This window comes from Opisthocomus hoazin, chromosome 6 (genome assembly GCF_030867145.1).
Source record: "Opisthocomus hoazin isolate bOpiHoa1 chromosome 6, bOpiHoa1.hap1, whole genome shotgun sequence".
NCBI classification, from domain to species: Eukaryota; Metazoa; Chordata; class Aves; order Opisthocomiformes; family Opisthocomidae; genus Opisthocomus; species Opisthocomus hoazin.
The window spans coordinates 65,296,702-65,324,231 of record NC_134419.1 but is presented as its reverse complement, the minus strand read 5'-3'; the positions used below and the strand labels follow the sequence as shown (position 1 = coordinate 65,324,231).

At 42.7% G+C, this 27,530-nt stretch overlaps 1 protein-coding gene across 2 annotated transcripts in view; it reads left to right on the top strand.

The window, feature by feature from the left end:
• SLF2 (SMC5/6 complex localization factor 2) overlaps positions 1 to 21,057 on the top strand; it is a 46,638-nt gene extending 25,581 nt beyond the window's left edge. For both annotated transcript variants that reach the window (XM_075423612.1, XM_075423611.1), the window contains exons 13-20: positions 1,818 to 1,994; positions 2,568 to 2,665; positions 3,384 to 3,471; positions 12,752 to 12,874; positions 13,699 to 13,776; positions 15,484 to 15,570; positions 16,973 to 17,041; positions 18,209 to 21,057. In XM_075423612.1, coding sequence (XP_075279727.1) covers positions 1,818 to 1,994; positions 2,568 to 2,665; positions 3,384 to 3,471; positions 12,752 to 12,874; positions 13,699 to 13,776; positions 15,484 to 15,570; positions 16,973 to 17,041; positions 18,209 to 18,244 — 756 coding nt within the window. In that variant the 3' untranslated portion in view covers positions 18,245 to 21,057. The remainder of the gene's footprint in view (positions 1 to 1,817; positions 1,995 to 2,567; positions 2,666 to 3,383; positions 3,472 to 12,751; positions 12,875 to 13,698; positions 13,777 to 15,483; positions 15,571 to 16,972; positions 17,042 to 18,208) is intronic.
• The last annotated feature ends 6,473 nt before the right edge of the window (positions 21,058 to 27,530 follow it).

Below are 27,530 nucleotides of genomic sequence, written 5' to 3'. Positions count from 1 at the left end.
GGGGGGTTTGTTGCTTTGGATTTTGTGAGGTTTTTTTGGGGTTTTAGCAAAAAAAAAAAAAAAAAAAAGAAGTTGTAATCTATTCCCGGGCATGTTTTGTGAGTAGGTGCTATGCTGGGGCTTCAGCTTAACAGTGGTAGAGATTGTTGCAGGCTTGTTGCATACTTTCGGGTTTCCTTTCTCTGTGACTTCCATTGGCGTCACTCACAACTGCACAGTTCTGCTGCCTCCCTTTTTCAGCTGTGGCACTGTATCAGATGTCTTTGCTCCCTCGTGTAGAAGAAACTATCCATTTCTGTGTTCCAGCAGAAATGAGGAGTTGATGTTGGGTGGAATGTTTTGTGCTGCCTCAGTGTGTTAGTGCAGCTCTTGGACGTATGCGATCAGTCCCTGTACAGCACGGGGTGAATGAGATGGGAGCTCATGGAGGGCAGGTGAAGCTGTGACTGACTCTTTGTGGAAGTGAGCTGTTAGACCCGTGCGCTGTGTCCTGTGAGACTGTCACCGAAAATCCGGGAATAAAACCTCGTAACACCAATGTAGTGTTAAAAGGCAGGCATTCTTTATTGCAGCGCTGGATGCACGGGGGATAATTCCACCGAACATGTGTACCTCATACCTTTTTCGTATAGTTTATATAGATCAAAATATACATATTTATTAGGTTACATAACTTATCCCTTTCATAATAAAATTAGTTCATTTTCATACACTCCTCCCACCCGCACTTGCACAGTGCCTCCTAGTGGTGGTCGTCGGGGGTCCCAAGATGAAGGCTCATCCTCTTCATCACAGTGTCCGCTGGTTGACCCCAGCTTCTGCACATGCGCAGTCCTCTTCTGGCTCTTGTCCCATAGTTAGGTCGCTGTAACTATGTCGCTGTAACTAGGTCGCCTTGACTGGCTCTAGGCGACCGCTAACATCTCAGGTGGGAAACATGGGACTTTTTGTTTCAGTTAATTTAGACAATAGATAAAAACCACAAACACACCTGCAAGCATAGTAATGCTATTCCTATTAAAAATCCCCCTTTACCGTTATTGTTTAACATTGATAATTACCTGGAAACCAAACTCTCTGTTGCTGGACCTAACGTCCAGATGGGCAGGGGCTATGCAAGGGACATAACTAGCAGCATGGTTTATGTTTATGGTTAACAGATTTCATCTCCTTGGTTACAAGACCATAGGCTGAATGGGTGCTGGTCACACTTTACAGCCTAGTTCTCTGTGATTGAAGGTCTTAAGGTGAAAATACTGATTTTATAACTGATTTCAGAGTTCTTTGTGGAAATATCTGAATCCTCCTAACATAGTTTCTTTAGAGATTTTTAACTATAAAATCACTTAGGTCAAGAGGAAGCACTCAGAGCATCTCCACTGGAGACAGAATACACATCTCTTGATTAATTTGTGTTCTCATTTACACACAGATCCCATATTGAAGTAACCCATGTGATAATACTTGGGTGGGGAAAAATCTCTTCATTTATGTTTTCAGTATTACTTGTGTATTTAGAAAGTCTGTCAGTCTTCAGTTAAATGAGGATTATCTGTGCAGTGGAGAAAGATTTTTCCGACTCCTGTAATGTCTGGAGAATGCTGCCATTGTTCAAAAGATGAGCCTACAGGAGACACAAAAAAAAAAAAAAAAGGTGCAGTTACTGGGAGATCAGGAGATGTTAGTACACAAGTTTTGCAAGAGCATTATATCATTTGAGGTCATTTTAATGTGAGGCTGGAAAACTTAAGTTCTTGTCATACTTCAAAATAAACTCAACCAATTTCAGATTTTAATGATTTTTATTTATTGTAAAGTTTCTAGGTTTCTGTACAACGGTAATTCAAGGTGGATATACTGATCAAGAAATATTGCTGCTGCTTCTATTGCTATTTAAAATAAGCTTGGAGAAACAGTTAAAGCAAATTCCTTTGATAGATTTTCAGTGCCTTTTCATAAAGCTTCTGATAAGTGTAAAAGACTGGGATACAAAGGTAAGTTAATAATATCATTTTCTAGTACTAGATTTATGAAACTGCAACTTCATTTTCAGGAAACTTCTGAAGTTTTCATTTTTTTTCTTGACATAGTACAAAAATACTGCTTGAAAACATAATATGAATAAATTGGAAGCTTTGGATTTGTGTGAGATGTAGGAGGTGGGTGGGTATACCAAGAGGATTTTTGTCACATGACATTATGCTTTCCTATCCACTTCTGCAAGACGACCGTTGTATTGAACTTAATCTTACACTTACCAAAATAGCCATATGATTAAAATGGCTCTCTGGAAGAATGAAGGAATGATTGCACTAAGCTGATAAAATGTCATGAAAACCCATCTGATCTCAACTACCTGACTGTAAAATAGTATTTAGCAGACTTAACTACAGGTGCAATGAAATATCTGTATGCACATGATCTCTTATTAGCCCAATTACTTTTAATATTTATGTTGTGTATGTTTCTATGCAGTAGATGTGTACTCCTTTGCAAATAAAAAAAAAAATGCCCACCATATCTGTTTTTCAGTAATTTCCGGGATTTTTGTTGTTGTTCTTTTAAAGATGCCTGAGCTCTGCCTGGCGGTGAGTGAACTCTCCAGTCATCACCATAATCTCCTGTGGCTGGTTCAGCTGGTCCCTAGCTGGATAATACGTGGACGGTAATGACACTCTAACATCAGAATTATGTGGTATCATTAACAGCTAATTTGTGTTATTAACAGCTGATTTATTTGTATAAGCTCAAAGTCTGATAACTACAGTAGGTATTACATGGCGCTTTAAAAAAACACATTAGTATTTGGGGTTTCTCGTACATTACAGATGCATGTGCAATTCTTATTGTGTATAGATAACTTCTTGATCACCTCTGCTGCAAAAAAATGTTATTTTACATTTTATGTGTATTTTCCTGGGCTGCAAACTTTCTGGTAGCCTATAGTAAAGAAAGACTCAACAACTTCAGATTCTGTCGGTGTCACCAACTCTAATTCTTGTCGGAATGAACAAAAATTTAATTTTGTTTGGGTGGTTCATGTCTGCTTTTAAGTATCAATCTGTTATGAGTTCTGTATCTTTGAAGTGAATTAATTGTAATGTATCTGAGTGAGGAGAATGAATTGGGTTCTCCATTTCAGACTTGGAGGCAAGCACCTGGCAGTGTTTACTTGTGCAGAAGAAAAGCTGCAATGAGATAAGGGAACTTACATTTTACTAGCCTCTTTACTAGTTTAATACAGACTACATTCAGAAAATCCAGTTTAATAGTTGTAGGCAACTTTATGTCTAGGGAAGCCGTGCATAGCCTCATGTACTTTGTAGAAACAGTGTGGATTTAAGAAATTGTCCGTGAAGGAAATTTTTTTAATTGTTTTTCAGGGAACTAAGAAGGCGTCTTAGCCTAGTGATAATTTCAAAGCTGCTTGATAAAAAGCATACAGGAATACCTGACTGCAGTGACAAGCAGGTACCGTATATGTGTTGTGTGTATATAATTTGGAAGTTTAGAAAACATGTATATTATTGTTTGTAATTGAATCTGTTTTGTGTTTTAATACTGTAAGCCTGTTTTCAAGAACTTTGTAAAATGACCAATTAGTAAATTTTTGTTTAGATTCATAATAGAAGTATATTTGCAGGTGTGTGTAACCTGCATGTTCTGCAGCTTTAAGAACAGTAATGTTTATGTGCCTCAACATTCATTCTGGACATTGGAAAGAGGTCTGCACTTGTTTCAATCTTCTTTTGTGTTTATGTCGAGTCACTCTTTGTTTTTGTAGAGTTGATTTGATTCGAAGATCCGGTAGTAACCTAACAGTACAATGTATACTGTTAAGCACGTACCCTTTATTACGGCGCTGGGCACTCGGGGGATCTCTCCTCCAAATGTGCGTGCCAAACACCCTTTCATTTCAGGTTAAATACAATCATGATATGCATATTTGCTGTATCTGAGAAATGCTTATCATAGTCATGGTTTTTCCAATAACTAATTAGCATATGTTTATGTCTTTTGTGCATGTCTGTTGGCACCTCCAGGTGGTTGTCGGGGGTCTTCAGGTGAAGGCTCGTACTCTTCATCACGGTGTCCACTGGTTCACCTCTGTTTCTGCGCCAACTCAATTCTAAGATCATGTGTAGCGTGTCCTTCCAGGTTGTTTTGTTCCGGTCTTGTTGTCCTCTTGGTGCCTCCTTATCTCTGTAGCTCGGCGCATCTGCTCTCCCAAGGCCGAGCTGTCTGGAGTGGCATTATTTGGGAGTCTCTTGTCCTACAGCTATCCCAGTTATCCACCGAGAACCAAGACTTGCTTTGGTTTTAATTAATCTGTTGTGTAATGGTTCTGATGACTGAAAGGGATAACTTACATCTACATCTGCTACATTCGCTGCGTTCACAGGTATCAATCCCTCCTTTTACTTTGAGGACTGTAGCTTACGTATTTTGAAACGGAGGTTAGTACAACAGTTAGAGCATTGGATCGTTATGGATGCAAGAATACAAACTGTAAGAATAAAAACTGCTAACAACTAGGAAATGTCATTAAAGCTACTTTGTTATAGCTTCACTTTTCTTATGATCCCTTCTATCAGTCCTTCGTTTTCTTTGGACTTTTGTTGCTTTCAGGTCAGAAGTCTTAATAATCCTTAGATCACTTACACTTCCAACATAATTAATTACAGAAGTTGCAGTATTGAACCATTATACAAGCTAAGACAGATACATTTATTACCACAAGAACAAAGAAAAACAGGTTCTTCAACCAGGATAATTTTGGTAGACATGAGGTGAGCTAATTTCATATCTCTTCAAATCCACAGGAACTGTCATCTTTAGCTACTTCGTGTAATATTCTGGTTTATTTCCAAATTTCTTCTCGATCTGTGGATATTCTACCAATTTGGTCTACATATACACAACAGCTTGTGTTTGTGATTGTGCGAACACCACCTTGTGAGACTAGTAATGAATCGACGGCCATCCTGTTTTGGATCACTACCTTCGATAGGCTAGATACTTCAGTTTGCAGGGCGTTTATGGCATCCGTGGTTCTGTTTTCGATGTTTTCTATTACTGCTGATATATTTACGATGGTCTTTTCTAATTCACTTAATCCAAGCCGTGGAAGGAACCACCTAGTGAAGCTGTGGAAGCTGTGAAAACCAGTAGGTCTTTCTGCAGTGGCATTATGGGTCTTTTTAATTTGCCTAATAAAAGTTTTAACCCATCCTTTCTGTTGATGTAACTTGTTAGTTATTGTGAGGTTGGAGACTATAGCTCCCAAAGTGCACACTCCTTTCCACCCTAAAGGCAGTAATTTTTGAGCTCGATTTCCGCATAGCCAATGCCATCCTGTTTTCTCAGAGCCTTTAGACACCAACCACCCAATTGTGAGTTTAGTTTTATTTGCCTTAAAAGCTGCTAGTAAGTGCTCGTCAAAACTACTTTTACCATCCACATCTATGGTAATATTATTCTTGCAGTATGGGGTAGTGTCTTGTCTTGTAGCATTGCTGTGTACAGATATAATTGTACCATGCCTTGAGTTCCTCTATTTGAATTTATTGTTGGATAGTTGTGTTGGCTGATTGCCATTTCTGGTCTGCACTCATTCGTAAGCTGTCGGGGATTGGTATTCCTGTAAAAGTTACCTTGCTTTCTCCTGAAGTTGGCATTTGAATAGAAATCCAGCAATCATTTTTGTGTAGTATCTGAGTGATGTTTTGGACTAGGATTAGATGTAAATTCCTGTCGCACCGTTCTGTCCAACTAGTTGGACTCATGGCTACCATTATTACCCACAGAATCAAACTAATCATGGTCGTCTTGTTATTTTTATCTTCAGAGATGATTGTGGTTCTACACTCCAGGGAACAGAAGCTCTCTTGAATAATGAATCCAAGCTGGTTGTTCCTAAATCTTGACTGCAGTAAAAATAGTTAGCAGCACTTGATGAGGTCCGTTCCACTTCTCTCCAAGGGCATCACCTGAAAGAGTCTTAACAAAAACCCAGTCTCCGGGTTTGGTCATGTGTGTTGGTTGATTTAGACCCCTACCCCTTGTTCCTAAAACTAGTTTTTGAATATTACTTACCTGTTTTCCAGAAGCTATCAAATATTCCTGTAAGTACCCCTCCCCTATTTGCACCATATTCTCTCTTTGATATGACAATTGATAAAGTCTTCCAAACAGAATTTCAAATGGACTGATGCCCTTTTTGTTCCTGGGCTTTACTCTGATTCTTAGTAAAGCCAAGATTAGGGCTTTGTCCTAAGACAAGTTTGCCTCCTGAGTCATCTTCGCCATTTGTTGTTTAAGTGATTCATCTTTTCTACTTGGCCAGTTGCTTGTGGTCTGTAGGGGGTGTGTAGCTGCTAATTAATACCCAAAATTTTAGTGATTTGTTGTACTACTTGTGCACAAAAATGTGACTCTCTATCCAAGGATATGATTGCCAGCACTCCAAATTGTGGTACAATTTCATTTAACAGAACTCATACTACCTTCTGAGCCTTATTTGTTCTACAGGAAAAAGCCATCTGGAAAATGTGTCTGTTATAACTAATAAATAGCAGTACCCCACTTTTCGTGGGAGTTCCAAAAAAATCAGTTTGCCAGTGTTGTCCTAGTATGTTTCCCTTTCCGGTTTTCCCAAAGTTTACTTTGCATGTTGTATTCGGATTATTCCTCAGACAAATTTCACACACTTCAGTTGCTTGTTTTACAGTAGTATGCAGACTTTTCCTTACTATCCTCTTGTTTAAATCCTTATATAGGGCATCTGCTCCGCAGTGAGTCGTCTTATGCTCCTTTCTGACTACTTCCCATAATAAATTTAAAGGTATAACTATACGATTATCTGGCATTAAATACATCTTTTCTCGTTCACTTGCTTCCAAATCCTCTGTTAATTTCATATCCTCCTTTGAGTATTTAAACTACATTCCTACATCTGTGAGTTTACCATCTGGATCTACTACCAAGGTTTTTATAAAATCTCTTTCTGCTGCCCTCCTAGCTTCTTGATCTGCCAGCTTATTTCCCAATTTCTGTTAAGTGTTACCCTTTTGATGCCCTCTGCAATGCATTATTGCTGCTTGCTCTGGTAAATTTATGGCCTCCAAAAGCTGGAAGACTTCTCTTGTATGCCTAATCTGTTTGCCTTGAGCTGTAAGCAGTCCTTATTTTTTCCACAGTGCCCCATGAGTATGGACGACCCCAAAGGCATATTTGGAGTCTGTACAAATATTTATTTTCTTTCTTTTCCCTAATTCTAAGGTTCTGGTCAGAGCAATTATCTCTGCCTTTTGAGCAGATATATCTGCAGGTAAAGGTTCTGCTTCAATTACCTTGTATACTGTGGTTACTGCATACCCTGTTTTACAAGCCCCGTCTTTCATGAAGCTACTTTTATTGATGAACTAGGATTCCTCTGCACTTTCCAACAGTTTCCCCTTTAAATGGGGTCTGCTGGAATAGACTGCTTCAGTCATCTCCAAGCAGTCGTGCGTTAGTGGTTCCACAGTGCAGACTCTTTACTAAGAAAGGATGCTGGGTTCATAGTGTTAGCTGTCACAATATTAACATCATTTTTTTCCACTAAAATAGCCTGATACTTTAGGAATCGGGGTGGTGAGAGTCAATGGTCTCCTTTTTTCTCTAATACTGCAGAAACCGTGTGTGAGACTGACTGTCATTTTCTGGCCCATAGTAAACTTATAAGCTTATTGAATGTTAAGGACAACTGCTGCAACTGCTCGCAGACATCTGGGCCATCCTCTGCTTACCTCATCCAATTGCTTGGAGAAATATGCAGCTGCTCTCATGTAAGGCCCCAGTTGTTGAGCCAGCGCTCCCAGGGCAATGCCTTGTCTCTTGTGTGAAAATAGCCAAAAGGGTTTTGGAACACTTGGAAGTCCAAGAGCCGGGGCTCTCATAAGTTCCCTTTTTAGCTGTTCAAAAGCCCTTTTTGCCTCACCGGTCCAAATCAGCTGCCTGACATTGTCTTTCAACAGTTCATACAAGGGTTTCGCCATTAAACCGTAATTATATATCCATAGTCTACACCATCCTGTCATTCCTAGAAAGGTTCTGAGTTCTTTCACTGTTTGTGATTTTGGAGACCAGCAGATGGCTTCTTTCCTCTCTCTTCCCAGTTCTCGATGTCCTCTTGAGATTTTGAGTCCAAGAAGAGTCACTTGTTGAGTCACCTGGGCTTTCTGTTGAGAGACTTGAAAACCATGAAGTCCCAGAAAATTGAGAAGGCTCACTGTCCACTTATTGCAATCCCCCTCTGTTTCTGCAGCGATGAGGAGGTCATCCACATATTGTAACAAAGTCCCCTTTTGTGTCGGAGGATTCCATTTTTCAAGGTCCCAGGCTAGTTGATTTCCAAAGATGGTAGGGCTATTTTTAAAGCATTGGGGTAATGCTGTCCAGGTTAGTTGGGTCTTTCATCCAGAATCTGGATTTTCCCATTCAAAAGCGAACAGGTTCTGACTGTTTGTGGCCAGAAGTAAACAGAAAAAAGCATCTTTTGGATCCAGTACCGTAAACCATCCCTGGCTATCCTCCAGTTTAGTCAGCAAGATATTAGGGGTTAGCTGCTACTGGGTAGAGATCTTCCACGATTTTATTAATTGTCCTGAAGCCTTATACTAACCTATAACTTATCCCATCCGACTTCTTCACTGGCAAAATGGGGATGTTATATTCAGATTCACATTCTATTAATAACCCAAAATTTATGAAATTATCAATTATATCCTTTATTCCTTTTCGGCCCTCTAACTTGAGGGGGCACTGTTTGACCTTAACTGGTTGAGCTCCAGATTTCAATTTTATTTCTGTTTGGTCTGCATTTTTGGCCCTGCCTGGGGTTTCCAAAGCCCGTACCCCTCGATACACTTGGTCTAGTATATCCTGAGGTACTCTGCCTTTTTCAATAGTTTAAATCAATGCCAAGCTCAGAATTTTGGTCAATTTAGTATTTTCAATTTCAAATTCTATTTGTCACTTACTGAAAGTTGTTGTGGCATTCAGCTGTTCCAATAAGTCTCGTCCTAGAAGGGACTTAAGGGCCCCAGGCATCTACAAAAATCTGTGTATTCCAATTTGCTTACCGAACTTTAATGGTTTTAGAAAATATGCCTTTTCCGATTGGCCTGTAGCACCCACAAAAGTTACAAAATCCTTATCGAAGGGCATCAGTTGCTTCAGAACTGAAAAGGACGTGCTGGTATCCACCAGAAATTCCACATTCTACTTCCCTAGCTTTATGTTAACCAGTGGATCCGCTATGGTGGATTCCCCAGGTCCCCCTCATTTACTGTTTTGCAATTCAGCAACTGTTCTGGGACGAGGTCCTTTTCCTCTTCGCGGACATTCTCTTTTCCAATGCCTGAATCCCTTGCAACGAGCACATTGATTGGCTCTCAGTGCCCCTCTGTCGCGATTTCTTTGTCCCTGTCCTAATGCTTCTTTGTTCTGTTGGGACAATGCAGCCACAGTGGCTGAAGCTATTATCCGACCCATTTTCTTTCTAGCGTCTTCATCCCTATTGCGATACACTCACCACGCCTCTTCTACAAGCTCTTCTAAGTTCCTTATATCTGGTTCTTTGAGTTTTTGCAACTTCTTCCTAATATCATTAGCAGACTGTTCTAAAAACAGAGATACCAGTTGTTGTCTAGCTGCATCTGATACCAGATCCATAGTAATGAATTTTCACACTGCTGATCTTAATCTATCCAAAAATTCTGTTGGGGTCTCTGTCCGACCTTGTTTTACTTCATAGAAGGTGGACCGGTTTACTGCTTTTGGGATTCCGTGTTCCAGCCCATATCAAATCCAAGTACGGTATTGCTGTAACAATTGATACTGGGCTAGATCATTAGGGTCCCATCCTGGGTCTCTGAACGGAACATGCTGTTCCTCAGTCCTTTGTAAGGTACCTGCATTAATTTGTGACCTCTCATGATCCCTTGCTGTTTTTAACACAGTTCCGTTTTCAGCCTCTGTCATTGCCTCTAGCATCAAATCCACATCTTTCCAATCCGGATCCCAATTCTTAACTATGCATTCAAATACCCTGGCTGCCCTGCTATGCTCCTTTCCGTATCCCTTTACAGTTTCTTTGCATTTTTTCTGTCTTCCATTTGGAAGGGTATTCTTATCAGGGTTGGCCCTCCTGGCCCCATCACCTGTCTTAAAGGGGCTTGGATTATATGTCCTACCTTACTACGAGTGTAGGTGGTGGTGGGACTAGATCTGGGTCCGCTAGATGGGGCTCCTTCTTCATCAGAGGACTCATCCCCGTCTCTGCGGGCAGGGGTTCCCACAGCCAGCCCAGTATCGGGGGAGGGGTGGGGGGGTGCACGCCATAAAATCTTACATACACTCCTCCAGTTTCTTCTGATTCCCTTTTGTTTTCAGACATCTTTGCCCTATGCTGTGTGCAGAACAGCACCGCTTAAGTTTTCCCAGCTCCTTCCTTCTATCCCTTTCTAATGCCAACACCAGGGCATCCTGTGGGGCTGGATTTATACCACATTCCTTTTGCAGGGTGATTTTGTGAAGTGAAAAACGTATCGGTGTATGAGACCTCCTCCCATTTTCCTTCTCTTCTCAAAAACAACGTTAGTTGTAACAAAGTGTTATAGTTCAGAGTTCCAATTCTCAGGCCACTTTTCCTCATCATCTAACTTATACAACGGCCACCATTGATTACAGTACTTAATTAGCATCCTTTTATTTACACTGCCTCCTGTGGGTCCCCCTGTTTCCTTCCAATGGTACAAAATACAGCCCAAAGGGCTCTTCTTCAGTACCTCTTTGCCCTGCGAAGTCTCCATTACTCTCCACGTCCCTCTGACAAACGACGTACAACAGATCATTTCTACACTTGGACAACTCCTTATAATGCCAGCAGCCCCAATACTTACCCTGATTACTTCCACTGAAATAAAATCTAACCAAACTTCCACACTTTAAGCACTGAGAAGCACTTACTGGACTGCAATTCTACACTTTTTACAAAGGCTGACCACTGGATTTCCTGCGCCTTAAGGACTGCATGCTGTCACCCTTAAGCTGTCCCATATAACTCTTCCCTGATTAGATTATATAATATGGAACATTTTTACAACACTCGAGACAAATACAACATGCTATTATGATTATCACCAGTGGTCTTCCATAAATAATGACAATGTGATAATCACTTAAAATCAACATTCACGATTTTCTTAGACTTCGTTCGTCTCCAGCTGCTTCCCTCACAAGAGAACAGACCTGTGGATCAGAACTTCACACTTGCTTCATACTTACTTGTACGTCTCATTCACACAGAGGCCTCACAGTCATACAATATTGACAGAATTGTCACAATCTGAATTGTTTACCAGAATCGTAGTCAATTTCCAGAATAATGGTATATATATCAGTGAAGACTGTGCCCAGTGGGAACTCAAACTCCTTTTAGTAGTGAGGACTCGAACCCCTTTCGTGTTATACCCTATGTATACCTTTAAGGTGCTAGCAGCGCAGTGTATTCTCTCTGCATAATCGATTACGACTTCTGGAGTCCCCAACCTTTGATCGATCCCAATGGCAGTAAAAGAATACCTGTACTCATGGATGGTCCTTGTCTGTTCCCGTGGTGATCCAGATAAGGTGAGGAGCCCCTTCGGGGAAAAAGCTCCCAAGGGGGTCCTGTTCTTACCGGATCCTGCAGCCGAACAGAGACAGTCCCATCTGGGGTGCCAATTGATTCAAAGATCTGGTAATAACCTAACAGTGCAGTGTGTACTGTTAAGCAGGTATCCTTTATTACGGCGCTGGGCGCACTCCTCCAAATGTGCGTGCCAAACACCCTTTCATTTCGGGTTAAATACAATCACGATATACATATTTGCTATATCTGAGAAATGCTTATCATAGTCATGGTTTTTCCAATAACTAATTAGCATATGTTAATGTCTTTTGTGCATGTCTGTTGGCACCTCTGGGTGGTCATCAGGAGTCTTCAGGTGAAGGCTTGTACTCTTCATCACGGTGTCCACTGGTTCACCTTTGTTTCTGCACGAACTCAATTCTAAGATCATGTGTAGCGTGTCCTTCCAGGTTGTTTTGTTCGGTCTTGTTGTCCTCTTGGTGCCTCCTTATCTCTGTAGCTCGGCGCATCTGCTCTCCCAAGGCCGAGCTGTCTGGAGTGGCATTATTTGGGAGTCTCTTGTCCTACAGCTATCCCAGTTATCCACCGAGAACCAAGACTTGCTTTGGTTTTAATTAATCTGTTGTGTAATGGTTCTGATGACTGAAAGGGATAACTTATATCTATATCTGCTACATTCACTGCGTTCACAGGTATCAATCCCTCCTTTTGAGGACTGTAGCTTGCATATTTTGAAACAGAGGTTAGTACAACAGAGCATTGGATCGTTATGGATGCAAGAATACAAACTGTAATAATAAAAACTGCTAACAACTAGAAAATGTCATTAAAGCTACTTTGTTATAGCTTCACTTTTCTTATGATCCCTTCTATAGTGATCTTGTAATGAGGCAATGTACAAGCACTTTAGTTCGTGAATAGTCAAAAATTACCCAGAGTGTGAAAACTTCCATTTTAATTAAAAATCCCTTTTATGTTTGTGTCATAGTGGACAAATAATAATGTGGTGGTACTCAGTTTCCAATTTTCCATTGCCAATTAACCAGTCCAATTTGTTAATGTTTGTATCTGTAGATGTCTCTTCTGCATCAGTATCTGGTGGACATGAAACCCTCTAATCTGCTAAAGAGTATGAGAGAAGGACAGGAGCAGCAGAATGCCGATGGAGACCACCTTCATACAGAACTGGAACTGGAGGTATATAGCTGATGGTGCCTTTTTGCAGTTGTCTTTTTATGTATCTTCTACAATTTTGAGAATGTTTCTTTTCATTTCTGTTAACTCAGGAGAGTTCTGTACATGGAACTGTGTGTGCACTATTTTGTTGCTGCTCATCTATACAAGTTAAAATCTAATTCAGGTTCAATTTTTATTGTAGTCATGGAGGAAGGAAAGCAGCATGTGACAGAGGAAGCCGTGTTAGACTGTGTTACAAACAGGGAAATTGTCATGTTTTCTGCAGAGCTAAGTCACGTGGATGTCTTGAGTCCTGTCTTCTGTAATCAGAGGACCATCCTCCCTCCCTCCCTCCGATGTAATCAGTGAAAACTGTGTGATGCTGAGCCAGACCTTCACCTGCAGGCTTCATAAAGAGATTTATGGATATTATTAATCTTTTCTCATAAGCAAGTATTAGAAAGATTTCATATTTCCACCCATCCAGAAGTTGAATATTGGTTTGGTTACTTAAGTCTATCATGAAATCTCTTAACAACTATTTTGATCTAGATGTAGATGATGGGAAAATAAAGCCAGCTGCTGAATTCATTTTCAGTGATTAAAAGTACAGAAGGTTTTGTAGGTTACTTGGGTAACTTAAAACAGTGTAATGCTGTTTTAAAATGTTTCTAATATATGAATATACTGTTTCAAATTACTTATTTAGGCAAATACGTAGACATAGTTGTCCATTGATGTGGCTGTTGGAGGAATCATTCCAGAAAGCAAAGATAGTGCTGTATCTAGATGTGAACAGTTACAACTGTGCTTTGACTGCTAAAGCTCTGTTGATTTCTCTCCAGGCATACTACCTAATCTACACCCTCCTTCATCTTGTCAGTGAAGCTAGTTTCTTCGACGTTATAAATTCTAATCAGAGGGTAAGTGACTTCAGTGGCTAGATCTTTAGATTTTAAAAGACTACTTATCATGCACTTTTGTTCTATTTTGGTAACAGCTATCACGTGACAGAAGGTCACCAGTGGATAATAGTACTGTGGGAAACTTTTGTTCTAGGGCAAAGTAAATGCAGAAGAGATTCTTCTGCGCTTGCTGCAGAGAAAGAAACCTCTTCTGCCTCTCTGCAAATGGAACTACCTCGAACTATAACACTGTGGATCAGCAGACGTTTGTTTTGTTAATCGTTCTCAGAAAGTAACTGAAGATTAACTCAACAAAGAAATTCTAAGAAGTCCAATGATCCTATGAACTTTTGAAGTAGGGTTGAAATTTTTCGGTCTAGAAAAAAACCGCTTTGAAAACACCTGGTAAAATGTGTTCAAACACATCACGGTTTTCTGTGCTGGAGTGCAGCAAGTGAGAGCTAGGACTGTATCTCTTCTGTTCTCTGTAGTGATGGTTCCCTTGCACCATGTGATGTGGGCATATGTTAAGTGATACCTTCTGCTTAGCCTTTCAGCACTCCCATTCCCGGATATCTCTGCTGATTTGCTGCAAGTTGCTTGCTGCAAGGTGTTTGTGTACACCTTGTGCCCCATGGAATCACTCGTGGCTCTTAAGAAATCTGTCATATGGACTGTTTGAGGGAGGCAGAGCAGTAATGTTTGGTTACCTGTCAGGGCTTAAGTGTCTCAGTGTCCTTCCCAATGCAAAGTCATAATCAGAGTGTAATCTGGAAAAAAAATCATATTTAGTGAAGAAAATAATTATATTGTGATGATGTTTTGAGATTTGTTTTTTACAACTGTCTTCCTGAAGATTTGTGGAGAACTTGATCCCTCTTATATTTTTTTTACTGTCGCTGTATTAATGAAGAAAGAATCCATTATTCTCTGGCCTGTTAGCCATCAAGAGGCAAGAGGGGTATGGCTGAATATTGTACAGGCTAGGCTTTGTATAAAATCAGTATCACTGTTTCATTTGTGGCCCTCTTCCAGTTAGATGGGGTAAATTGTCATGCTCTTGAGATGCCAGCAAATGTTTATAAGTAGAATTTCAGGGTGTCTCACCTGTTCTGCAGAGTGGAGCCTCTTTGCAGCTGTTCAGTGAGGGACTGAAAATCAGAGGTTTATGAAGAAATTCTCAGAATATGAAAGATCTTGGGAGCCATTATCAAGGCATTATGAAGTTGCAAAACTGCTTTACAAAAGTAATCAGAAATTTAGAGATAAATAAAAGATCAGTGCATAAACCTTGGATATGTTTTACCTGCTCAGCCAGTTCCTACAAAAGAAAATGACCTGAGTCATCATTACTCAAAAGGTTATTTTTAGCTATTGGAACTTCAGAACTTTTTTCTGCTGGTAAAAGATCTGAGTGGCAGTGTGCTTGCTACTTTGGGGACAGAAAGGGTTTACAAATTAGCTAGTAGGAACTTTAAAATTTGTGATGTGTAGCTCTAGTATACTTTGAAACTATTTTTTAAAGTTCTTAGAACTGTTTTACCAGGTGCGTCTGATAAAGGATCTTATGGTCTTGTTTTCTTTCTGTTCCCCCTTTGTTGCTGTATATTTCTGAGAAAATTTCAAATTGAAGCATATAATTTTTAAATTGAAATAATATTTGAAACAAACTTTTAGTTTTGACATGGATGATTTAAATAGCTGTACACTTTTGTCTTTATTTAGCAACACTTACTGAAGCTTTGTGGTGCCTTAGATAAGCACATAAAATGTGATATTAGGGAAGATGCAAGGCTGTTTTATCGAACTAAGGTAAGACATGTACATTGGGGATTTTTAGTTTGTTTCAGGGTGGTTTTTAGTGTTCTTGATGTGTGCTGTTCCTTCATCCCAGCGCTGGAAATTGAAAGAGTTCCTCATGGTTTTGGTTTTTTTCTGGTTTCTCTGACTTCATCACGCCTTTGCATGTACATGAATATAAGACCATTTTAATCCACTGAAAAATAGTCTTTTGCTAACAACAGGACTCTTTAACAACTGTGAAATGTGAGCTTGTCTGCCTTTTAGCCAGGCATCTCCACTTCTGTACCCGCAGAGTTGCACGGTTTCATTTCCTGGCAGCCACTGATAGTTGACTCTACTTTTAAGAGCAGAGGCTGTGCGCAGGGCAGGATACAGAGAACTGAAAAACTAGCGTATCTTGCATGTGTCTCTGCTTTATTTTGAAATTAACGAGTTGGTTAAAAATGTTGTGGATTTAAGCCAACAGTGTATGTGATGTAGCATCAAGCTTGGATAATTGCCTTTCATTTGCTTTGTGGTATGGGGCTTGCTCATGATAGCCCTAATTTTGTACCTGTCATGCTTTGCATGCTGTCATAGCAAGCCAAATCAGATCAGTGATAAAGTGACCGACCTCGACTCTGGAAAGCCTCGGCTTCTTCAGGTTTTAAATCGGACATTGGCAGTTGTGTGCGTCCTCACCTCTCAATAAGATTTTTCTTTTTTATTTGGCCAGATTAGTAAAGCGTGGATCCTTTTGGCAAGTTAATGAATCTTGCCTTGGATTTTTGTGTCTTGGGTCACTTTCACTTTTGTTTTTATTGCCCTTACACCAAGAGGGGAAAATCTTACTTGGTGTTTCCCCATCACTTAATTTGTGTAATAGTACATTAACTTCCAGAGGATGCCACAGTGCTGGGTTTTAACACCGCACATGAAACAAATCTCAGTTCTGAATGGCTTGGATTAAACACCTGCTTGTGGTTGGTTATGAGAAAACCCCATGTTTATGTGTAAGGAATTTGTTTCAGAAGCAGACAGTGCTGCATAGTTGGCTTTTGTGATCGCAGTTGCAGGCACCCTTTTTAGGTACAGTCAGACTTGTGAAGCAAACCTAACCCACCGAAGGATGAGACGGGTGTTGGGAGGCCGGAGGCATGCATGCTGATTCCAGACGCTTAACGTGGGGAGTCACGTGCCTGTCGTGTTCATGGGGAGTACACGGCTTTGAATTCAGAGTCCCGAATTACAGCGATCTGGCTGGTGTTGAGGTGGTGATGCTTTGTGCTAGCTGTAAAATTGTTCCCTCCCAGTAAACCTTGGGTGTTGGGTTATCCAGGGTTTTAGGGATTTGGGGCGGGGGAGGAGACAGGGGACATGATTTTAGCTTTTTTTAACATAAATGGCTAAACTAATCAATCTGAATTTGCAGGTAAAAGACTTAGTTGCTAGGATATATGGCAAATGGCAAGACATGATACAAACCACTCGGCCTACTCAGGTACTGTAATGGAACCTTTTTCTCTCTTTTCATATGGCAGGGTGCATTTAACTCATTTTTCTTTGTTTGAAAATAGCATATTCTTTTAAAGATTTTTTTTTTTTTCTTCATAAATGGCATAGCTGTGGAATGCACTTAGATGTATTGGACTAGATTTTAATTAAAATTCGGAACTTTGCTAGCTTCAATAAACCCAAGATTTCATCTCTATCCTTAAAACTGCTGCTTTCGTAAATGGCTTGCGTAATACGCTGAAATATTAGTACTGAGTCAAGTCACGGGACCTGTCTCTGATTATAGTTATTAGCAGATGCTTCCAAAAGGACGTTGGGGCAGGAATGCAATGATGCGCTTCCTGCTGTGGTCTGGCAGTGTGTGACTTCTGAGACTGCTTGAGTCCAAGGCTCTGTACACATGTGATGGCTCTTGATAGCTCCTCCCCCTTTGGAATACGTTGAATTTCGTGCTATGATTAGGAGAAGCCTTTCATGCTCTGTAAAAGGTTGCAGTAGTAAATAATGTCAGGATTAATCTCTCATTGACATTTGCCTTCATGATACCTAGCTGGCCTTAGTGGAATAGGTGGATAATTTCTACTGATATCCAGAGTTCACAGCTGTTTCTTCCACTCTAGGGATGTAAGGTTTCTTTTGTACTGTGAGCAGACCAACCGTTTGAGTCCCGTCATACCGATCTGTATATACAAATATGGAATATAAAGCTACCTGTCTTGGAAAAGCTTAGCTTTCCAGTAATGTAGTATGTCACTTACACAGAATTTCTTACATAAAATTTCAATTATACATATATTTATTTATAATTATACGTACTATTAATAACTCCCAGCAATGTGCAAAAAAGACAAAATTTGTAGTGTGTGTGACATTTCTTGTTATAGAGGGGGAAGGGAATTAGACGGTAGCACATGGCTGCACAAGCTACTTAGCAATTGATGGGAGTTGATAATGCTGCAGCTCTTTCAGAGTCATTTTTTGAGAGATACATGGGGCTGATTCACATCTGGGGAAACTGGCAAGTGTTTCTCAGTAAAATTTTGGGGACTTGCAACACACTGTGGTGGTCTCAAGCTAAGCACTTGCCTACTGTGCTTTTCACTTCTATCATTGTTTTTTCTGACTTGTTTACTATTCTGTTTTTAATCTTTAGGGAAAACTGCATGACTTCTGGGAGCCAGATTCATGAAATCTTGCCTCATTCAGGGGAAAACCAGAAAAACTCTGAAACCAAGGAAGGTGTAGAATGAATGGAGCTTCACCTTGGTTGGAACAGAAGGAATCAGTCACCTGAGTTAGAACTTCAGTTTGATTCGGGCAAATACTAGAAACACAAGGATCTAATTTGATTAACATTGCTTCTACTACAAATACTCTACTGAAAAATTGAAGTGGGTAAACTGAAAAAAACCCAGTTATTTCTATAGCCCTGTCTGAATTGGCTAGAAATATTTTATCATCTTGAAAGCTGAGGGAAGTTTTGTTGTTTCCATTGTTAATCACAAGATACCTTTGAAAACTGTACATACTGGTTTTCTTGCCAGCACACACCTGCAAGCGTTGTTTTAGGATGGCTGGGAAAGCACTGCCCTGGGACGTGGAACGTGAGTTCAGAAACGGTGTTAGACCTCCCCTGATGTGAGCAGGCGAGGAAGTGGTTCAGCACTGGGCTGAGTAACAGAATTGCCTGCGCGTGTTAATCTGCAAAGCAGAATTGGTATGACCCTCCAGTGTCTCTAAAATACAAAATACAGCGATTGCATGTGAACAAGTGACTGCTCTGGTGTTCACCTGAGAGTGGAAACAGAGCTTGAGAGTGGCTGTGCCCAAACAGGTTAGGTGGATGCTTGTTTGCTCTGTGGTTGTGTTTTATCAAATAAGAAAATGGAATTTGTTATTACAGTGGTGCATTCATTTTAACTTCCTCATCTTCAGACATTGATTTATTTATGCAGTGAATGTGACTACACAGGAAGCGTATCTATAGGACCAAGTTATAAATGAGATCTTATTACACCAGTAGTATTGTCGTCCTCCTCTTTAAGAAACAAGCATATCTATATTTGTGGCATCAGCACTTTCTCTAAATGGAGAAAATGCTATTCCTAAAATATCAGCTCCGTGGAGATTTGAGGAGGGGAGATGAGCTTTTGGCCCATGTATGTAAAAATGTGAAAGCCGTATGAGGTCCGAATTCCTGTGTGTGAAGTCTTGCCACACGCACACAATATGTACACAAAGCTCCTAGAGCTGTTTGACATAATCAAAGGAAGATGTGATCTCCTTTTGTGCTCTCTGTTCAGATGCCATCATTTAAATCTTACACTGTGGTTTGTCTGTAGGATGTGTGTGTATATATGAAGAGAAAATTAAGGTATTGTGTACAAGCACCAACTGGGACTCCCTTAACAAGTGAGATTTTTAATAATATTAACAAGTGCTTTTTATAATATTGTTTCCTTTTAATTTTTGTAGATTACCGTGTCTTGTCTTGTATGATAAATTCCCTAAAACTTTCCAAGATGAGAATGTAAAGTAAGGCTGAAAAAAAAAAAGCCCAAACCCTTTAAATCTGAGTATGTATATTACATATAAAGGAACTGCTATCCAATGGGCACGTCTTACAAGGAAGGTATTTTATTTGCAAATTCATATTAAATGTTTTGTCTTTCATTTCAAGTGTTAGCGAGTTAGCCTAAGACTGCAGGGTCTCTGTGCCCTTCACAGGAAAATCAGCTTATCTTTGTTCAAACAAAAGTTATGCTTGTGGCATTGGGGGAGGGGGGAGGGGGGGAAGCAAATCCTTTTTTCTTTTTTAATCTCAACAGGTTATTTAAGAATTGGAAGAATCTACCTCAAAGGGTATCTTTGTTTGGCAATAGAACTGCTTTAGGCTAAAAAAAAAAAAAAAAAAAAAAAAGCATGGTGTTAATAGGTACGGCAATGCCATGCTTTGCTCTGCCTGTCTTTGGCAGTGCAGCAACCTTCCCTCTGGTAGCAGTTGCTTACTATGTTGGATATATTGTATGTAATTTTATTAGTGTTTATATTTTTTTCTCACTAATGTTGTATAAAGTTTTAAAAAAAATTGCAGAATATGTTTACTGTATGTAATGTGTATATATTTTTCTTACCATGTAAAGTTGAGGTTGCTGTGCTGTATATTTTGGAGAAGGAAAGGGGAGGGGTTTAGAGGAACAGCTTTTGTACTGCAGTTCAAAGCACATTGAAACTGCTGGCTTTTCTTTCCGGAACAAATAACCACTTTGATAGTTACTTTTATTTAATAGAACAATGAAAAAAATAAAACCATACATGCTTTTCTAATTAAATGTCCCTACACAAAGTGGGCATGCTTCAACTCTGTTTTGCAAAAAAATGGCTGCGGATCCTAGTTTGGTCTTAGAGCGTACGTTGCAGTTCTTGGGTTCGCAGCTGATTAGCTTACTATAAACGGAGAAGATCTTGAAGTAATTCTTAGCTCAGCCAGCCCTGTGTTTTCATGCTGAATGCCTGTGTATACATTCTGGCGTTTTCCCCCTCTCTCTCTCCCCCTCCTGCTTCGTCTGGCCGTTTCTCCCATCTGTTTTGTAGCCAAGTAGTAATTCCCCAGTTGCTTGAGTCTAGACGTGGGTTGGAGTGGAGCTCGGCAGCATCCTTACAGAGGTGATCCCAGAGCATGGCTGTGGAGCCTTTGCAAGGGACTGCTGAGCTGAGCGCTGCGCCAGGACTCCTGGAAATGCAGTGGCAAAGCTGCTGCCAACGTCTTTTGCTGACTCATTTACTGGCCCCAAGCCAGAAGTTATATGCGTTGGGGAAGGTTGTTTGCACAGTAGATGTCTTAACTGCTTTGGTTGTCTTCAGATAAGCATTTTGCACTGAGGTTTATCTTTTGATATTATGTTGGTTGTATCAAGAACCATGTTAACTCATTTCATGTGAAATTAGGTGCACTTTATTGCAGTAATCACAGACAAAAAATTAAAGGCTGACTGTAAAATACACATTTGTGGCTTGCCTTTTTTTTTTTTGTTTAATTTTCTGACAAGCCTCTGTATGGCTTCAACTTAAAGCCAGAAGCTTTCTTTTTTTAAGAAACCTGCCAGCAAAACTATGTGCACATCTCATACTCTCACTGTTGAGTTGTGGGACTTGGTAATGGATGGGGACTTCAGAAGTGATTAACGACGTGCGGGTAGGTCTGGCTGAAGGTCAGGAGGACACGTCCGCTTCGTTGGGGCGGTGGCTGCAGGAACTCTCTGAAGTCCCCAGCGCTGATGGCTGAGCCGAGAGTGTCTTTGGGAAAAGCAGATGACTGGAGCAAACCTGTGAAGAGCGCGGATATTATCAGCGGAGCAGCAGGTGAGACTGCTTCGTGACAGGATTTTAGAGGTGGCGTTTCAATGTGGAAGAGGACGGGTTTTTAACAGCGGGGGATGGATGCTGCGGTGTTCATTCCCTGAGCCACCGACAAGCCAGGCCTGTCTCCATCAGACGTGCCCAGCAGCCAGCCCTGGGGCTTCGGAGGTGGGCACTGGGCACGTGGGCTGCGAGAGAGACTACGCTGTCTCTCGGAGATGCAAGCACCTACTTCTGGGTTGTCGGGTTGCAGAGAGGACCCTTCTGCTGACCCCGTCGCTAGCAGAAATACTTAAGCCACAGTGTTAACGCTGGTCTTGTGTGTTTGTGTTGTACATATTGCACAGCGTGGCTTGGGTTTGTCTTTTGTTTATTTTTTTCTCCACTGGCTTTTAGTGCTTGTGTGAGTGTCTGTTCCACTGGAAGGGGCAAATTGGAAAGGGTGCTGCTGGAGATTGCCCTCCTGCTGCTTCTGGGCACTCATTCCTTGGGCTCATGAGCTCTGGAGAGACTGCTTCTTCCCAAAGAACTTCCCAGTGGGAAACAGTGGCAGAGGGGCCGTTACTGGTGCTGGCTTCAGTGTCCCAGCAAAGGGAAAAGGCTCTGGGGCCACTCCGGGAACCAGCCTGGGGAGCAGGGGGGAGGCTTGAGGAGCCTGCAGGAGCCGAGGCAGCCGCTGCCGGATCCTCCCTTGGCGCCCAGAGAGGTCAGACAGTCTTCAGTGGATTTAGCTCATTCCTTGTGGTTTGAGTTATCAGAATGCTCTTCGTGATGTTCAAATTGCCGTTTTCCCGTCTTCCCCTCGGGCTGTGAAATACCTTGATGTTTTGCTTTGTGGATGTTTTGCCAGCTTTTCTGGTGGGGCCCCTTCTTATCTGCTGTTGAAAAGGGCTTTCAGTGCTGGGGAGCGGTGCGAGTTGCTGCCGGGGAGGATCCTAGGGAAAGTAAATTCCTCGAAGGGCTTTTCCTTGCAAAGCTGCTTTTAGTTTTGCCTGACTGCCGCTTTTCTCAGCCAGTGCTTCCTTGCCTTTGCAGGAGGAGTTTGAAAGGGAATATTTCATCTGGTATCAAAAGCAGGGCAGAGTGGTGAGAGAAGAAAAACATTCACATCTTCCCGTCTGGGTATTTTGGTCTGGGTGCTGAAAGCTGGTCCCCATACTTGCAGGCTGCTGGTTAAGTTGTATTTTCAGGTGACTTTTAAGCGGCGTTTGGATGTGTTGTAGTCTTCAGAACGCCGCCCCTGTCTCTGCATGCTGAGCTGCTGCTGCTGTTTCATCTCCTTTGGCTTCCCTGCCACCTCCCAGTTCCCTGTGGGAAGATCACAGGGGAGGGAATGGAAACTGGAATTGTTCCCTTGGCTGTCATCAAGGCGTCTTTGCCGTCAGCCCGGGGGGCGACCCGAGGCTTTCCAAGGCAGGTTTGGCCCGTATGGCGTGCAGGGGACGGCTGCTGGCCGCAGCACGCAGGGTCATTCTCACACACCCTTCTCCCAGAGCTTTCCTTCAGCTTGGTGTTCACCGCTGCAGCTGCCTGAAGCTGGGCGAGCGATGATTCTTCCCTCTCGCAGAGAAAAGCAGAAAGGGTAAATAGATTTTTTGCTGCTTTCATGCTACTGGGCAAGTCCTTCACCTGAGCGGGGAGTGCTGTGAGCTGGGGCTCAGCTTGCAGGCTCCACAACTTCGCCACCGGGTCTCGGGCTCTCTTCTCCCAAAGCCTGCTTGGAGGCGAAAGTCCTGGCTCTCGGAGCGCAGGCAGGAGCAGGGGGTCCCTTTCCTCTCTGGGCTGACCACCAGGCTGTGGTCAGAATAAAAATAACAGCTTAAAACTGCCAGGCTCGGCGGTGGGGAGAGGATGGCTAAGCATGAAGTTTCATGCTTTATTCACGCTGCAGGCTTTTATAAAAGCAGCGCAAATCATGCAGGGTAGTCGTGGGCTCTTCAGGCAGCGTCGTTCAGGCTCTCAGACGCATTGATCTGTGTGTGGGAAGCTGAACCTGTCACCTTTGCCCTACCCCACGCTGCGGGGAGAGGCCTGACAGAGGAGGGTGCCGAGATGCTGCGCTGCGTATCAGCTCTCCTCCATGTTTGTGGAGCGCTGCCTGCCTCCCCTGGGTACTAACCTAATTTTTTTTTTCAATATTTTGGGCTCCAGCATTGTTATGGCAAGGTTTGCACAGCACAATGTGGTTTTCTCTCCAGTTGATTCTCTCTTATTAGCCCATTTTTCCTCTTGCCCTCATTCTGTTTCTCCCTGCAGTACACGAACGCCGTTTGCCGAGAAACTGTGTCAGCCTTCCTCGTAATTAAGAGTCTGTCAGGAGCCAGCGCGACAGTCATTTTGGAGATGACGCTTCCAGTTTGGAGCTGACAGTAAGCTGGGGTGGCACGGCAGGGGCTCGGTGCTGGGGATGCGGGGATGTTCTCCGGCTGAGCGGGGCGGTGGGACTGGGGGACCCACCAGGAGCCGGCGTGGGAGCAGTGAGTGCCCTGGGTACGTCTCCGCTGGGGAATTTAAGCCATCTGTGTCCTCTTGAAAAGGCAGCTCCAGGAATGGTTAAAGTCTGGATTATATCCCAGGTTTAGTCCGTCGGGAGGGAGTCTGCGCGTGTGTGTAGGGGACGGGAAAAAATTGCAGTGGCCCTAAGTGGGCTGCCTCTCTCCAGCTCAGAAACAGTTGTAGTGTTGGAAAGTAAGATGGAGAGCTCAACAATCAAATGGCCTAAAAATGAGTAAATAGAAGCTATTCAACGGCGCTCTGTAATTTGGCTTCGGACTCCGTGGTTCTTTTATTAGCAGGAAGGCTTAAAGCAAACAAAAGGAGATGGGAGCTGGGGAGCCGCTTGCCTTGGGATGTTGTGGATGCTAAAAGCTTAGAGGTTCAAAGAGCATTTCACAGCAGAAAAATCCATTAGGGTCTATGAAATCAAAGCATCCATCCCTGGCTGAGAAAGCTTCTTTGGGCTGCTCTGATCCCTGGAGGGAGAGAGCTAGCATGCTGGGGAGGTACCCTGGGCATCTGTCCGTCCTGCTCCTGTACCCCCTACAAGGTGCTAGGATTTTGGTCCAGCTGCCTGTAAGCTTTATGTGAATGTCTGAGGGATTTCATGTCACATCATCTCACAGTTTCCAAACTGCCTGTTGTGTCCACAATTTTGTCTCTCCTTCCGCTCCTGAGACAGAGGTTGCTGTTGAAGATGCTGCCAGGTCTTGCTTGGAAGGACCCTAGCGAGGTGTATGGGATCAAATGTCTAGTGTGGCTGAAGAAAATCCAGTTATTCTTTTTGATCTTTTTAATGACGATGCAAGTGAGACTAGGAAAACAAATCATATGGTTCAGGAGCTCCATCAGAACACAGTAGCACCCAACCAACCTCACACCAAAGCTGACTTCCTTCCTCTCCTCTCCCACCACATCCATAGATGTTTTCAGCTAGTGACAAAGCAAAAATCAGGGCATACGAGAAGAATTTGGTTTTATTTTTTTATTAAAAAAAAAAAAAACCTCCTCATGTATCTTCAGAGCAGAATTCGGCATTTCCCCAGTCTAGCTGCTATGTCAGGTTTGCCTCTTGGGGGCAACCTCGCCCTGCTCCAGCTGGGAGTATGGCTTCTTTTCAGGACATGGTTTAGCAGGCACGGTGATGATGGGTTGATGGTTGGACTTGATCTTGGAGGTCTTTTCCAACCTTAATGATTCTATGATTCTGTCATAGAATTCTGCGAAGGCAAAGGGGAGCTGGACCTGCCTGGGAGGTGATGGCTCACTGCGCATCTCTCGCTGCCTTTGCATCATCAGATCTTCGTTGGCAGTCGAGGTCATTATCTGCTGAAAGGATTTGAGGAAAGCCGTCCAGATTGACTGTTAGCTGCTCTTCAGAAATGATGCAATTGGTTCTTGAAGGTCTCTTTTCAAGCTTAGAGTCCTTCAGAGTTTTTGCTGCACTGCTGTCCTTCGCAGAGAGGAGGGCGACGTGGAAGGACACGTGTTTTGTGGCTCTAGTTTAATGGATAGAGCATAAATCTGTGTGAGGAAGATTTACAATGGTCTCCCTGCTCTTCTTTTGCCTGGGTTGCCTTGGACTATCGCTAAGCCTATCAGCGCTGTGGTTGCTCTGACTGGTACACAGGGGAGATAGCAAACTTATTGCTCCAGCTCCGTTTTAGCCCGGTGTTCCTGAGCAGGCGTCTTGTACAAACCCCGTCCATAAATAACCATTTGCATTTATTTAAAGGGTGCTGAGGTATACAGTGGAATAAAGGGAGTATTATTCATGCTTCGTGCTGTGGTTCCTAATGGTACTTCACACGCTGGTGTGACCTACAAAGCTGGTTCTTTCGTGCCTGCAGTGCTCTGATGTTCTTCTTACCCCGAGGGTCAGAAATGACAAGAATAAACGATCATGACGGGTGTCTTGCAAATCCCTGTTCCCTCGCCTTGGAAGTGTCCTTGCAAGGTCGCAGCCGGGTGACATTGCTGGCGCTGGCAGAGGGGGAGGCATCACGCTTGTCCGGCTGTGGGAGGCGAACGGGGCGGCCTTCACCCGAGATGCGAGGGCGGACAGATTTATCCATATTCCTGTTTCACCTTCTCCCCGAAGCGCAGGGATGCGGCTGAGCTGGGTGGAGGGGTTGCCCTGAGCCCAACACACGTGGGAACCGTGTTGGAGTGAGGCTGGAGCGAGCTGGGTTAACCACGGGCCCAGGAGCTGAGGGGGTGGCCAAAAGTGGGGGGCAGGACTCCACAGCCTGTTTCTGCCCACGAAGAACTGAGTCAGCCCTGCTGGGACAGCAGCTCCTGGCTCCAGCCCGCCTGGGCGCTCGGACGGCAGTGACCGCGCCGCTCATTAACCCAGCCCGTCGGGCACTGACACCGTCCGCCTTAATAGCTCCCTCTTCTTCTTTCTTTTTTTTTTTTTTTTTAATAAAGGTAAATTAGCTGTATGGATATGCAGGAACATGAATCAAAGGAATTCAGCTGACTCTTGAACGTACCGTTTGTACAGAGATGTGCTGAAGCACCGGGATGTGATGGATGCGGCCCGCTCAGAAAACACCTGAGGACAAAAACTGCTTGTAAGGCATCTCACCGCAGCTTCCCAAAATCTGATTACGTGGGGGATGGGGGGGGTGAATCAGGCTTTGGAATACATTATCTCAGTTGAACAGTGCAGGGAGATGGTACCAGCAAGAAGCAAATCAATTGCTGAAGGCTGCAGAGAAATTTCACTGATTTGGAGCTTCAGAGCAAGGTTGGCTACACTTAGGAGAGATGTATTTCACCTGAAATATTTAACACTGGGCGTTTGAAATGCTCTGTGTATCTAAAGAGCCCACCAAAAATGTCCTTACGAGGAGATTTTAGAGAAACCTTGGGCTCATGCAGTGCTTTCGATGGGTTAACCCAGAAGTTTGGGGTTTTTAAAAAAAAAATAAGATAAGCATAGGAAGAGTAAAACTCTGCCCTCTGCCACAGAGAAGGAAAAATTATCACATAATGAATGCCGGGCTGCTTTTGGGACATGTGCTGATAGATCTGTTGTTAGGAGGGAGATGTTTCCATGGCAAAACCATCATCCTAAATGGCACAGTAACTCAGCAGAGATGCAGTGGTGGCCCTGGGGACCATCTTCCCAGTCCATTCTGAGCATCCTTCCAGAGGAGGTGGGAATGAGATGGCCGGGGATCGGGGCAGCTCGGGGTGATGCGCCAGGGCTCTGCCGGCAAGGCCGTTGGCTCAGCATTTTTCAGTCCTTTCCGACTTTAAAAGAAAGCTACAAGAAAAGACGAGCTTGAAATAGCTCATTTTATCTCAGCAGACAAATAACTTGCTTTGAGCATCATTGTCACTTGGGCTAAATTACTTCTAGATGTTTTTAATGACGGGGTAACATTTTTCAGCTGCTGATTTTGCAGCACCCTGCTGGGGGAGAGTCCATCTGCAAAGAACAAGGACTTGGATATTGTGGTTTTTCTGCCTGACATTCGTTTGGCTTTATTGTTTGATATGTGATTCCCGGCGGTAGAGATGTTTTCAGCTAAATTTACAGCTACAAGCTCTTTTCTTTGTGTGAGGGCATGTGTTTCCGAACGGGGCTGGGAGACTGGCTATGTGTGGAG